Source organism: Epinephelus lanceolatus, chromosome 10, assembly GCF_041903045.1.
Source record: "Epinephelus lanceolatus isolate andai-2023 chromosome 10, ASM4190304v1, whole genome shotgun sequence".
Classification (NCBI taxonomy): Eukaryota; Metazoa; Chordata; class Actinopteri; order Perciformes; family Serranidae; genus Epinephelus; species Epinephelus lanceolatus.
This window is the reverse complement of record NC_135743.1, coordinates 17,323,909-17,338,608: the sequence shown is the minus strand read 5'-3', so window position 1 is coordinate 17,338,608 and position 14,700 is coordinate 17,323,909. Positions and strand designations below refer to the sequence as shown.

Sequence of the window (14,700 nt, the reverse complement as noted above, 5' to 3'; positions counted from 1 at the left end):
TCGGCACAACATGCATTGTGATCTCTTATTATAAATAAGATTTTATCTCTTTGAATGTCTTGCTTTCCTCTGACACCTACACTTTTTTCCAGTCAACTGCCCTCATGCACAAAGCACACCACTGTTCTCTCCACCAAACAGACAAGTCTTCTGATGAGAGTAAACAGAGAGCTGTGAAAAGGCCGCTGCAGCAACAGAGAGCTGTTTTTTCCTCCTCCTCCTCCTCCCCCCACTCATCTGCCTCGCTCTCTGTCACCTGACTGGTGACATCACCACCTGTTTGTGTCATCCTGCGTCCTGCAGTCCACACACCCATGTCGCAACAATGAAGTAAAAGAAATAATTAAGGCTGTGGGATTTGCCGAAGGGAAATTCCCTCACTGCTTTCTCACACACACACACACACACACACACACACACACACACACACACACTGCACAATCGTGGAATCCACACAGTCTTTACTGCCTGAAGATAACAGGGTAACATGGAAAGTGAAACAGTTTGTGTTATCAGCAGTGAAGTTATGAACTCTGTCTGGCTTTTTAATGGCAGATCACAATTATAGGATATTATTATACTGTAAATATACTGTTTCGACAAGAGCTTATATTCCCAACAGTTCCAACCATTATGACATTAGCTTTATGATGATTGTGCAGCAGTTTAAAACTGTTCACATGTTCACACACACAATTCTCTCACTAAAAAATAAAATAATGTAAAAATAGTTTGCTTTCAATAATAACAATAACAATAACAATAATAATACACAATAAAAATACAGATATCTACAATTGAATTAAGAACTAATGATTGAGCGTGACAAGCTACAGCGATTACAAATAAAAGTACAACACTATGTGTACGTCATCATGACTTGGCTCGGAAACCTTCACATTAAAGTGCAATGTGAAAGACTCATTTTTATAAATATCTGTTTCTCAACATTATGTCATCTTCCCTTGAACCCATGACATGATTTCACACTAAATTCCCCAGCAGCAGGGGTGGAGCATTATTCAGGTCACTTATGAGTCACAGGACGGCATTTCTGTCCACCGATCAGCACTGAGGTGACGGCGCTTGATCTACAGCTGTCATCTGTTTCATCTCTTCCCCCGCATGCTTCTGGTCAGGCACAGTCGCTTCGCCCACACCCAGCTCCCATAGCGAGCCCTCTGATTCAACTGTAGCTCGTTTCAACATGGCCAGCGTCCGATTCCTGAAGTTTCCACACAGGCCGAGATAGAGCAGGGGCCTGAGGCAGGCGTGCAGGCAGCCAAGCCCAGATGTGACCATCAGCGCTCTCTCCATGGAGTGCTCATGATTACCAGATGAAACATCACCAGGTTCTTTGGACCTGCTCCTGAAGGTGTCCACAATGAGTGCGAAGTTGTATGGCACCCAGCATAGTAGGAAGACAACTACCAGGGGCAGGATGACCATGACGGCCTTCTGCTTCTGGACGCCTTTATAGCTGCGCTGCAGCCGCAGCAGGATACAAGAGCAGACGATGATCAGGGCGCCTGCAGGCAGCAGGAAGCCCAGCGTGTGGTGGAGCAAGCGTGCGGCCAGCTTCCCATGAGTTACTGGCTCAGAGTAGCTGCGATCACACAGTGTTCTCTCCTGTGTCGTTTCTTTCATCTCCACCAGGAAAATACACCACGGCAGTGTGAGGATCAAGGAGACGATCCAGACCGACAGGCAGCTGATATGAGCTAACCTGGGGTTATCATAGGAGTACAGCCGAGTGGCGTGGACGATGGACAGGTAGCAATCTACGCTTATGCAAACCAGCAGAAAGATCCCACAGTAGAAGTTGATCTAGGAGAAAAGAAAAGGAAAGCTTGAGTTATCTTGTGTAAGTTGAAAACTTCCAGCCATATTTTTATCACTTTCACTTCTCCCCTCATCTTGCTTCTTCCTAGGAATGCCTGGAGGAATGTGGTAGTCAATGGGGAGTATAAACAAATGAACATATCAAGTACAATGACCCTGGTCTGCCAAGAGTCTTCATCAAAGAGGAAACAGCAGTCTACAGCCAAAAACACCCTTCTTACATCCCTCTTTCACTTTCCAGTCCCTGCCTGTTCCACACACAACCTGGTACTTACATTAAAAACAGCCACACAGATCTTGCAGAAGACCACGCCAAAGCACCATCCACCTTGCTGAGCGGCCTGTGCAGCCCAGAAGGGCAGCGTGAGCAGGAGCAGGATGTCCGCGACACTCAGGTGGAGGATGAAGGTGTCTGACATCCTCCAGGATCGCCTCCTCTGAGCCAGAACGGCCAGGAGTAGTCCATTCCCCAGCAGACCTATGACCAGCTCCGCAGAGTACAGAAGCGGGGTCAACACTGCTTCACTGGCACTTTGCTCAAAGTCTTCTGGGTACTCATAGTCCTGGTAGTCATAGGTGTCATTCTGGCGGAATAATCCATCGAGCTCCGGCACAATGTTCATCTTCTGTGGAGACAAGAAGGTTCAGCTTCAAAGAAACAAATGCAAAATGCTGCAGTGGCTCAGAGACCAGCTTATATAACCTCCTCTCTCTGTGTCTCAACTCTGCTGTGTCAAAGTCAAGTTTTGAAAATCTCCCCTTGGGAAGTCCAGCTGAGCTTTATAAACACGATCAAACTCATACATCACAACTCACATGGTGCGATGTCACCGGATGAGGCAACAGTGGAGTGGGTTTGAACGGAAAGCCCAATTCCTCTTGGTCACACACAAACACACGAACACAAAACCTAAGCTGCTATGTCATGCACGGTGGCTGTGTGCTACACTCACTTTTTAATATTGATGGAGGTAGATATGCAAACACAACATGAGAAGCAGAAGTGCCTGTAGGACTACGTGCTGATGAGACACACTGGTGCGCAGATAAATATTGATTATACAGCTGGATCCGGTTTGAAACGGAGTCCACTAAGAAACAGAGAGGGAAAGACTTGGCTTCATACTTTAAAACACACTAAAGCTGACATTATCAAACAGGCTTGTAGTTAAAGCATAGTTTGCGCATGTGATTTCACTTACCATACAGGGCGCAGGTAGCCTCTCTGTGCACTGCGGACTGATGACACTTAAAAAGGACAACCTCCACAGATGTCTTCACACCGGGGTCAACAACTCTGCACGATGAACCACCGTCTGTGTTTTTGGAGGGACGACGGAGGAGCTCCTGCAGCTGTCGGGCGTCCGTCAAGGACGGGACAAAAACGCACAAATCTTCCTCCGAGTCTCAGCGCAAACTTTACGTATCACTCAACTTAAAACTAAAAGATAATCGCATGTTTAAGTGGTTTGAGGGTAAATCATCGAGACGGCGGTCGGGCGATGAGAGACGCTGCGCCTCCCCTATAGGAAGTTTTAAGACACGGACGCACTCTGCGTACAGACTTTGATCTTATCTGTCACGTGCACTCAGCTCACTTACATGCACTTTATTACTGCCCTACCCGATTGTTGTGGTTCTCCAAGGGTCACCTCTTCTCACACGTTGCCAACTCTCTGCCCAGTCTGCCAACTCTCACGAAAACCCGAGTCACTTGTTCAGCCGTGTTTCAAAATAAAATGTATAGTTAAATTACCCTCAGTGTCTACGCATAAAAATCCAAGAAAGGAGGCTGAGAATTAGACAGTGCTCGTCTAGTTGTAAATAAAAAGCACAGGATGTGGTAAAAATGGCTCAGTGCATGCGGATTATTCCATTATTGGGGGAAACTGGTGTTTTGTTTTGAAGGCCAAATTGCCCAACTTCCGCGTTTCCGCTTTCTGTGCCTGACTTGACGCAACGATTGTACATATATGAACCTATGCTGTGAACACAAAGCAGTCAAACAATGAGCCGCACATACAGCTGTTCTCCACTAGATGGAGGTGTTGTGTTTCTAAAACCTGAGGACAGTTCCAACCTGCTGGTTATCAAGATATATTTAAGATGGAAAAAATCAGCAATAGGTCTTTTAATATCAGTGCTTGAGAGGGATAAATAAATAAATAAATAAATAAATAAATAAATAAAATTGAATTAAATTAAATTAAATTTAATTAAATTAAAAAATGAAATGAAATAAAATAAAACAAAACAAAATAATATAAATGAAATAAATGAAAATAAAATAAAATAAAAATTAAATTAAAAAATTAAGTAAAATAAAATTAAAACAAAACAAAATAATATAAATCTTATAAAATAAAATAAATGAAAATAAAATAAAATAGAATTAAAAATAAAACAAAATAATATAAATTAAATAAAATAAAATAAAATAAAATAAAGTCAAACAGCCTGAGTTAAAAATAAATAAAGACAGAAATCAGAGACAGAAGTAGAAGTAGAATTATAACATGGCTTAGTGTTTGACATATGTGCTAAACAACCAGGGTAGTGCTGTGGAGACATAACACATTTACTTAAAGGAACAGTGTGTGAGATTTAGGATAGGGGTAGGCAACCTGCGGCTCCGGAGCCACATGCAGCTCTTCAGATCTGGAAATGAATACAGGTTAATTTTTAACATTCAGACTTTTATTTGTCATTGTTGTAGGCCTAAAGTGATTGTTGCATTCCACAACTGTGAACATGTGAAGCCTATACATTGAATTAAAAAATGTTTTACTATTTTATCAGCTAAAATGTGCTTCACACTTCTACGACCAGGTGCCTTTTCCTCTAAATTTTGCTGAACTTCAGCGAGTCTGGAGTCTCTTTAGCATGGCTAGCTATGGATTTCAAATCCAAAAAAAGGAAAAGTCTCAGAGTAAAATAGAGGATTTAACAGTGTGTGGACAGATTCGTGTGCTTTCACCACCAGTACTGCAAAATTAAAGTACTAAATAATTATAAATAGCTGACTGCAGAGTAGCCACCTTGTAGTAAATCATATTAATGAATGCTGATTTAGACCTATTTGTAATGTTGATGGGTAAATGTGGATTTAAGCGGCTGGCCAATAATGGCTCCTTTAATAGGAAAGGTTGCCGACCCCTGATTTAGGGAGATTTAGTAGCATCTAACCTTGAGCTCTGCAAATGCAACAAACTGAAACTTCTCCATGTTAGAATTCCTTCAGTGTTTATTGTCTCTTTTTTAATCATTTTTTAAGGCTTTTTGCATTTATTGTAGCACAGCTGGAGAATGATAGGAAAGGGGGGAGAGAGACAGGGGACAACACACTGCAAAGGGCTGAAGGTTGGAATTGTACCCAAACTGCTGCAAGGACTCAGCCTACATGTGGCACACACTCTACAAGGTGAACTAGAGGTTGCCCCGCTAAGGAGGTTTTCACCGGGAGCCAAATTATCCACAGAGGTAAAAATAAAGGCGTAACCTAAAGATGATGATCTGGATCGATGTTTTCACTTTGCATCGATGATGTTGGCTCGTTGATCCTTGAATGTGAGTAAGAGTGTGTAGGATTGAGGTGGGTATATTGGCAGAAATTGAATATAGTGTATAATCACCTGAAAATAAGAAGCATTGTGTTTTTGTTACATTAGAATGAGCTGCTTATATAGGGTGTGGGTCCTCTTATGGAGATTGCCGTGTTGCCATTTCAGTTTTCGTGTTTTCTCATCAGCCACCTTAGTTTGCAGCCTCTCTGCGTCAAGAGTGTCAAAAAAAAACATTTTTTCTTTATGTGAAACTGCTTTATACAGTGTTTTTACCTGTTTAAAATACCGGGTCAGTTTGTTTTGGTGAGGAAGAGAACTCTGCGGATAATTTGGCTCCTGAATGATGAACACTGAACACAGAATTCTAACCAGTTTCACCTGGTTGCAATCTGTATTCCTGCAAAATGTTGTAGCAGAGGACCCCTAAACCATCTATTTCTTATGTGCCCCCCCCCCCCCCCCCCAATATTGAAACAAAACCTTTGCCGTTATTTGAGATAAGCTTATGAAATAAAATGCATTGATAAAGATGAAACCAGTGGTTCTGAACCTTTTGACTTGAGATTGATATGAAAAATTGCAATCTGAAAAGTAACTGTCGGAGAAATGTAGTGGAGTAAAATGTACAAAATAAAAAAAGAAATACTCAAATAAAGTACAAGTACATTGGATTGGTTCTTAAATACATGAGTAACTGTACTTATATTCCACCACTGGCATTAACTATGAGACCTGTCGATGCACTTGGCAACTGCATGTTGAGCCAGAACAAAGTTGGTCATAGTAAACTTGCAGAGAGAACCTATGGTGTTGATGCATATATAAACATGACACTATATATTTATTCCAAAATATTTATTATAAAAAACTTTGTACATCACAGAGGATAGATTTTGATGTATGCTAATATGCAAAATTAAAAATGAGTTACACTGTATACATTCCCTCTTTTGCAGTGTTGTAAAGGACACAACTGTAAATGGATGATGAAAAAAATTAACCAGAAATGAGAAGTTCAAGAGATATGAGATCTGACTGCTGAAGCCCCAGGCTACACCTAAACTGCTGAACAAGCTTTTTTACAAGTATGAAGAAATCTAGATGTTTCCCAAAATTTGACCTATGGACACAAAATCAACAAGTTCTCACTAAAAAGTGACGTGACAACATTAGCAAAATCAGCATGTGGGATGTGGCCTTCTGGTTTACTCTATGCTCTACTCTCACTTCATGATATCACTACAGTATTTTTTAAAAACAGAAAAAAAAAACAATGTAAGCTGCACCATACCAACAATTAGATGTCAAAGCACCAGTGGAATAAATGCACCACTTTCCCCCCTGAGAACAATTTTTTAGTCTTAATTAAGCTGCAAATATATTTTTATTTCGTCCCCTTTTCATTCCAGCTCACACTCTACTCTCTGCCCCCCTCCACCCCCTGCCTTACAAACACACACAACCACAACCACACACTCATCTCCCCTCATCCCCCCCCTCCTGTGTCTAACCAGTCTCACACCATGACAGAGTATGAGGTGTTTTCGCTTTCTGCAGAGCTGAAAGATCCTGTGACTCTTCCGCGCCTCCTGTGGCGCCATTCCTCCATCCCCAGCAAGCCTCTCTGTCCCAGCAACCCTTTACACATTTTGGCCAGCTCCCTCCTGAACTTCACCCCCACAAAACCGTACAGCAGAGGGTTCAGGGCGCAGTGTGACAGCCCCAAGCTTTCAGTGATCACAGTCCCGATGTCCACCACATAGCCAAACTGGCAACCACCTCCTACCACGTCCAGCTTGTGCAGACTGTCTACCAGCTGGAAGCAGTTGTACGGTGCCCAGCAGATGACAAATACAGACACAAGGGAGACGATAAGGTGGAGAGACTTGCGCTTTTGGCGGCGAGTGGCGTTGCAGAGAGACCTGAAGATGCGGATGTAGCAGTAGAGCATGATCAACAAGGGGAGCCCAAAACCCAGAACCACACTGAGCAGCTGCAGCCCCACCTGCCACTGGGTGGAGTTCTCGGTGAACCACACCTGGCACATGAGTGTCTTCTGATGGCCCACAGTGTACACCTCCTCCACCTCTTTGAAGTACATGTCCACTACACTCAGGCCCAGGCAGCCCACCCAGATGAAGGCACACGCAATCTGGGCATGGCAGGTGTTGCGCTTCCAGCCGGAGCTGACAGCATGAACGATGGCCAGGTAACGGTCAAAGCTGATGCAGGCCAGGAAGAGGATGCCGCTGTAGCGATTCAGGGAGAAGAGGGCACCGGAGATCTTGCAAACAGCCAAGCCGAACACCCACTCGTGAGCCCACTGCACTGCAAACAGGGGCAGGGTGAAGGCCAGCAGGAGGTCAGAAATGGCCAGGTGAAGGAGGAAGGTGTCTGTCAGAGAGAAGGCGCAGGCTCCGCCAGACTGAGAGTTTCGGTAGCGTCGGATCACACACAGCACCAGCACATTGCCCACAAGAGCCAGGACAAACACCAGACTGAACACAACAGGGGAGTACCTCTGTGCAAAACCATAGATGTCCCCCTGTTCGCATGGGGCTGCATGACTCTTGCTCGTTTCAGGGGACCAGGTAAAATTGTCATAGTCGTCATAGTCCTGTTGACAAGAGTGAGGAAAAGAGTTCTGTCAAATTCTTGAAACAGACAGGTTATCCAAGAAAAATGGACTTCTCAGCATTTCACAAACTTTATATTGTTTTATAATTTACTTGAGCCTTAATGGAGTAATGGCAGGTGTTTACAAGAAGGTCATGAAATTCTTAAAATGTAAAGTAAGATTTCTTTCAGTATTCTGTCTTTTCAAAAAGGAACTTTAAAGATTATTGGTATTTGTGCTAGATACTGTACAACATCTGAGTAACTCAGCAGAAAACATCTTTCAGAGGAATGTGCTCACAATGGATTAAACCTGTTCATGTTATAGAGAATAAAATACAAACAAGACAAACATCTCAGTTTGTGTCTCCTAATGCACATTAGAGATTAGAAAAATATCCACTCACCCAGTAATCTGTGGTTGCAAAGACTTGATCCATACTTGTGTCAGACAAGGAGGCAGCAGAACACCTGAAACCCTCCAACAGTCTGGAGAGCACACTCACAAACACAATGGGTAAACATCCTTTTTTTTCCCTCATACTCGTCCAGATGATCAGAAAGAAGAAGTCAAAATTTTAGGAACTGAATCTTTACGCATTTCAGACAGATGCAAACATAGCTAGTGGGAATGGATGACTGTGATAGGGAAATTGTGACATATCTATTTGAAACGTGGCTGCAGACAGCGATAAAACTCAGACAGACAGTGCATGACTGATAATACTATAAATGACGATACTGTGAATGGAAAAATATTCTCTTGTCTATATTCTACGTCATTTACTCCAGATCCAATTTATGTTAGAATTACAATTACAATTCTTACATGTCATAATATCAAAAGGGAACTAAATTTATTGGAATTTATCCCTCAAGAAGTGAAAAATGGTTTTGCAAAACAAGTCTTTCAAAAAGGAGGAGAAGTGAAAGTGCTGGGTTGGCAGGAATTTCGCAGTAGTAGTAATCCACTATCTTCTGTTCTGCTTGCTTTGAGATACGAGGCTTTACACGCAGACTGTATTGTAATAAGTGGGTTAAGATTGTTACTGATTATACAAATCTACGAAAATGTCAAAATATAGAAGAAAAAAAACAAACAAACAAAAACTAGCGTGAGATAGTTTTTGGTTTTGATTTTAGTGATTTTTATCTCCAGCACCTTTGCAAACATTTGGTCAGGCGGAATGTAGAGCTCTGTTCATATGTAGTACATGTTGAAAGAAACAAATTTAATTCTTGCTTACTTACGCTCTGAGATCTTGTAAAGAAGAAAGGAAGCAAAAAAGAGGCTGGTGGTTTTTATATATGGTTAGATGCACTTAAAAAGAACACATAATGAAATTAAGTAATTTGTCCCTATATGTGGTTAAAAATTACAGACTCTTAGAAGAAAACATTAACGTTCATAAGACATGCTTTGGATAAACTGACACCAAAATGGCATCTGCAAGAATGCACTATGCATTGAAATGAAATACACTGCTCAAAAACAAAAAGGGAACATTTAAATCACACATTAGATCTTGATGAACACATTATTCAAGTTGGAAATCTTTACTGATGTACAATGTGTAATTTGTTAAGAACAAAATGATGAAACAACGGTCAATGTAAACCTAAATCATCAACCCACTCAGGGCTGGATTCAAAATCATACCGAAAATCAGAGTAAAAAAAATTGAAATCACAGGCTGATCCAACCTGTGCGAATTTTATCACAGCAACTCATAGTGTGACTCAGTAGTGTGTTTGGTCCCTGCGTACCTGTATGCATGCTCCTGATGAGTCGGTGGATGGTGTCCAGGGGGATCTCCTTCCAGACCCGGATCAGGGCATCAGTGAGCTCCTGGACAGTCTGTGGTGGTACTTGGTGGCGTCGGATGCACCGATACATAACGTCCCATAGGTGCTCAATTTGAATGCTGGTCAATGGCATTAATGTATTTGTCATCCAGAAACTGCCTACACACTCTAACCACATGAGGCCGGGCATTGTCCTGCATCAGGAGGAACTCAGGGTCCACTGCACCAGGAGGAACCCAGGGTCCACTGCACCAAGAAGAACCCAGGGCCTGCTGCACCAGGAGGAACCCAGGGTCCACTGCACCAAGAAGAACCCAGGGCCTGCTGCACCAGGAAGAATCTAGGGCCTACTGCACCAGGAGGAATCTAGGGCCCACTGCACCAAGAAGAACCCAGGGCCTGCTGCATCAGGAGGAACCCAGGGCCCACTGCACCAGGAGGAACACAGGGTCCACTGCACCAGGAGGAACACAGGGCCCACTGCACCAGGAGGAACACAGGGTCCACTGCACCAGGAGGAACACAGGGTCCACTGCACCAGGAGGAACACAGGGTCCACTGCACCAGCGTAAGGTCTGACAGTCATTCTGAGGATTTCTTCCCAGTACCTAACAGCAGTCAGGGCACTGTTGGCTATGACATGGACGTCTGTGCAACCCTCCAAGGATATTCCTCCACAGGTCATCACTGACCCACCGCCAAACCTGTCATGTTGGACGATGTTACAGTCATTACAGACTCTTTCACACCTGTCATATGTTCAGTGTGAACCTGCTCTCATCTGTGAAGAGAGCAGGGTGCCAATGGTGGACCTGCCAGTTCTGGTGTTCTCTGCTGAATGCCAGTCAAGCTGCATGGTGCTGGGCTGTGAGCACTGGTCCCTCTAGGGGACGTCGAGCCCTCATGCCACCCTCATGAAGTCTGTTTCTGACAGTTTGGTCAGAAACATGCACACCAGTAGCCTGCTGGAGGTCATTTTGTAGAGCAGTGCTCCTCCTGTTCCTCCTCACACAAAGGAGCAGATACCGGTCCTACTGCTGGGTTGTTGCCCTTCTACAGCCCTGTCCACCTCTCCTCATGTTACGGCCAGTCTCCTGGTATCTCCTCCATGCTCTTGAGACTGTGCTGGGAGACACAGCAAACCTTCTTGCGATCGTACATATGGATGTGCCATCCTGGAGGAGCTGGACTTCCTGTGCAGCCTGATTGGGCTGCAGGTACCGCCTCATGCTACCAGTAGTGACAAGGACACTAGCAGAACACAAAACTAGAGAAGAATCAGTCAGGAAGGATAAGGAGAGAGCAACTGTCTGTGACTACCACATGTAAAACCATTCCCTGTTTGGGGGTCGCCTTGCTTTTGCCTCCCCTCTTCAAATAACAATCAGTTAAGAAGAGTTTGGTGAACCACTGGCTGCTGACCACAAACAGACACATGCAGACTCAGCTCAGGAGCACTCAAATGCTGGTTCAGAGATTAAGTGCAGCGATGAGTCACAGAGCCGTTTTTTTTTTTCTTTCTTTCTTTCTTTTTTCTTTTTTTGCTTTACTTCCACAAACTGGAGCAGGGACAGACACGATGGACAAAATAAGCAAATTCCCCTTTCAGTATGTCTTTATGATTTTTTTTCAAAAACAAACTGTGTGAGGAACTGAACACTGACGTTGCTCACATTTCGCGGTTACTTATGTCTCGCCCGAGGGTCTTCTGGTAAATTATATTATTGTGCAATATCGCTGGTGTTTTGCTTCCTTCTGTCGATTGTTTAAATGATGAACAGTGCAATACACACCACAAAGGCATATTGTTAAGATATATATATATATATATATATATATATACACACTGTATGACTGTATGTAATCTGACACACTTCTGGAGGAGTGGAATGAGGACAGTCCTTGCTCTCCGACTTCTCCAAAGTGCCTTTTAAGTACAAAAAAACAGAAGCGTCTGGTGCATGGATGGAACACAGAACAGGCCTAGCAGGCACAGGCCCAGGGGCCCAGAGTGTCAGGGCCCGACCGGGGCTTTCACCTGCAAAATGTCACCTAAACAGACACTCACCGACCAAGAATAGCCACAAAAAGACCACAAAGATGTACAAAACAGCTGCAGCTGCAAAGACACAGAGACTCAGGACATCTATGAAAAGGGGAAGAACAACCACAAATGGATACAAAATGACGATAAAGAGATGCAGAGCAACTACAAAGTGACACAAGATGACAACAAAGAGACACAAAACCACAGAGGCTAAACAGCTAGAACGTCTGTATGTCCTGTTCCTATGTAGGAGAGGTGATGGGGCCTTCTACATGACTGTGCCCAGGGACCCACCAACAACACACCTCCATGCTTCATGTTTTTAAACTTGGGACACTGAAACGCTCCTGGGGCTTGTTTAAGTGACCTGAAGGCAAAAATGAACCCTACAGCCCTGCATGGTGTTTCACTTTTAAAGAAAGTGTGTATCTAAGAAATTAAATCCTGACTCATACTGGATTTTTGAGGATGATAGTAACATTCATATTTGAGGGTTTAAAAATGCAATTAAAAATATCAGATGATAGTTTCTTGAAAACAAAAATAACAACACTCAAATATTCTTGATACAAATCTTTTTATAGACTAAGCAGGACTTTTTACAGCGTTTAACTCAACTAGACAGCGCCCTCTGGTGGACAAACTGTGTAATGGTGACACTGTTTCTAAATGACCTCAAACCTAGTTTGGCCTTTCTGTACTGAGGTTTCTGACTTAAAGGCCCTCTTAGCTTGGAAAAGGGGCTGTATGTCTTTTCTTTTTCTTTTTGGTTTCATTTTACAACCAATCCCTTTTTTAAAAAAATGTAGTACTGTGAGACAAAACCCAAAAATATTTGAAAAATGAGCTTGCAATGTGAGAGGGAATGAGTCATGGCAGAGCATAACAATGTATCTATCTGTTCTGACTTGTCTTGGCAGGTATTTTTGTAATATGAGTTTACTTCAGCATAGTTTAGAACAGTCTGCTGCTTGGATCTGTTAATGCCAACTGCAACTGGGGTCATATTTTAAGGCCACACCTCAGTAGGTGTAACTTATGTGGGCGGCTTGAGCTGAATGTGTCTGGTTATTCAGTGGCTTCAATGGTCAAGAAAAAAAAAAGAAAGAAATCTCATGGCTCCCTAAAAAGATCATAAATGTGACATGGAAGAAAATGCATGACCATGATACAACTGAGTATAATTCTGCATTTAATTTCCACCACCACAGTGTCTTGTATATGTACATAATCATGATATACTAGTCCATACCCATTGGTAGCTTTGTCACCTTCTACCTATGCCAATCCTCAATGCCTGTTTGCACTTTCACATAGATTGACCACGTCAGTGAGTAGAAAAACGTGGGACAGACAGAATGACTGACTGACAGAATGACACACTGACAGTTTACGTGATTAGTACAACATACTATACCATGACTTAGTCATACCAAAAATTAGAAAAAAAAACCCCAAAACATTGGACCACAGGGGGAGCCACAGTGATCGGTTGCATTTTAGCCATTTTTAAGCATTTTTCTGTTGTTATAGCGCCACCCAGTTGCCAATTAGAGTTAAATTTCTCCAGTCACCTTGAGGCGTCCTGTTCTACATATCTACCAAGTTTAGTAAAAATCGATATGGCGGTTAGGCCTAGATAAGAAATTAGCTCTCTAGTGGCCCCATTTTGTTTGATGGGGTCAATAATGGAGGGGTCCCCTCAGATTATGTGTGGTCATATGCCTACAAAGTTGCGTGGTGATCGGTGAAACCCTTGAGATGTTATACACCTTTATGTGATGAGCCACGCCCTCCGCAATATTCATTGCCTTATAGAAGCTCAGTTTTAGTAAGTTTTCCAACTTTTTTCAAGAGGGAACTTTAGATATTGGTCCCTAGATTATGTTCACTGAGTTTCATGCAGATCGGTCAAACTTCCTAGGAAGAGATTGATTTTAAGTGTTTTTCAAAAAATTCAAAATAGCGGAAAATCTATATAACCAGAAGTTATGGGTTCTTGAGGCAAATTTGTTCCTCATGAGGAGAGGCATCTCTATGCAAAGTTTCATGTCTCTACGACATACGGGGCATGAGATATGCCCATTCAAAGTTTGCAATTTCAATTGGTTGCTATAGCGCCCCCCTTTGGCCAATTGATGCAATTTTGCTTCATTCGCATCCTCCCATGACCCTCTACCACTGTGCCAAATTTCACATGGATTGACCAAGTCAGTGAGGAGAAAAACATGGAACAGACACACAGACACCCACACACAGAGTTTTCGTCATTATATAGTAAGATATTACATAATTACGTTACAAAGAGATAATCAAAGTGAGTCACAAAAATGACTTTAGACTTGACCTGTCTAAATCACAAAAGACTTGCACCTAAATTTGAACTTTAACACCAGTAACTTGTGACTTCACTTGAAGTTGAACCTTTTGACTTTAAAATACTTGATACCTTCCCCTACGCACAAAGATTAAAAAGTAGTGCCATGAATCACTTCATTTCTGTTCATTTCCTGAATCAATTCACTGTAACGCTTTTCATTCCCAGCAAGTCAACATTTAATTCCCCAGATCCACTTTGAACCAATCCGACAGCATCCAATAAAGCTGCAGGAGAGAGCCGTATTACGTTACTGGGCGCCACTCATAAAAATGATACCAAAGATAGTCTTCAATGGATCCAAAAACTATGAAGTGAAAAAACAAAAAACAAAACAAACCAATTGCAGTATGCAAAATGTGTGGGTCGAAAATGACAGACAGAGAAGCAACAACTTCCATAAACCTTGTTTAAACACAAAAATACAAATTCTGAAAAGCCTTCATGAT

The 14,700-nt window shown here is 42.6% G+C and overlaps 2 protein-coding genes across 3 annotated transcripts; both read right to left on the bottom strand.

Moving 5' to 3' along the window:
* Positions 1-519: 519 nt before the first annotated feature.
* On the bottom strand, positions 520-3,560 carry LOC117265429 (C-X-C chemokine receptor type 3-like). 2 transcript variants are annotated; one of them, XM_033639914.2, is made up of 3 exons: positions 3,045-3,560; positions 2,118-2,468; positions 520-1,827 (listed from the first exon to the last, which is right to left on the bottom strand). In XM_033639914.2, exons 1-3 carry the CDS (start codon positions 3,045-3,047, stop codon positions 1,066-1,068), a joined length of 1,116 nt encoding a protein of 371 aa, XP_033495805.2. In that variant the 5' UTR covers positions 3,048-3,560; the 3' UTR covers positions 520-1,065. The 2 variants fall into 2 exon arrangements, with proteins under 2 accessions (XP_033495805.2, XP_078027827.1); XM_078171701.1 differs by lacking the exon at positions 3,045-3,560 and having other exon boundaries at positions 2,118-2,709.
* A 2,683-nt stretch (positions 3,561-6,243) lies between these two features.
* On the bottom strand, positions 6,244-8,783 carry cxcr3.2 (chemokine (C-X-C motif) receptor 3, tandem duplicate 2). Its single transcript, XM_033640163.2, has 2 exons — positions 8,429-8,783; positions 6,244-8,022 (listed from the first exon to the last, which is right to left on the bottom strand). Exons 1-2 carry the CDS (start codon positions 8,561-8,563, stop codon positions 6,922-6,924), a joined length of 1,236 nt encoding a protein of 411 aa, XP_033496054.1. The 5' UTR covers positions 8,564-8,783; the 3' UTR covers positions 6,244-6,921.
* Between the last annotated feature and the right edge of the window lie 5,917 nt (positions 8,784-14,700).

What these genes read in the sequence shown, in the direction of transcription:
- LOC117265429 (XM_033639914.2), bottom strand. An exon ending in TCTGTGTGGCTGTTTTTAAT is followed by an intron (nt 1,828 to 2,117) that starts GTAAGTACCAGG and finishes CTTTTCTCCTAG; the next exon opens with ATCAACTTCTACTGTGGGAT.
- cxcr3.2 (XM_033640163.2), bottom strand. Translation starts at nt 8,563, where the DNA reads ATGAGGGAAAAAAAAGGATGTTTACCCATTGTGTTTGTGAGTGTGCTC. An exon ending in TTGCAACCACAGATTACTGG is followed by an intron (nt 8,023 to 8,428) that starts GTGAGTGGATAT and finishes TCTTGTCAACAG; the next exon opens with GACTATGACGACTATGACAA.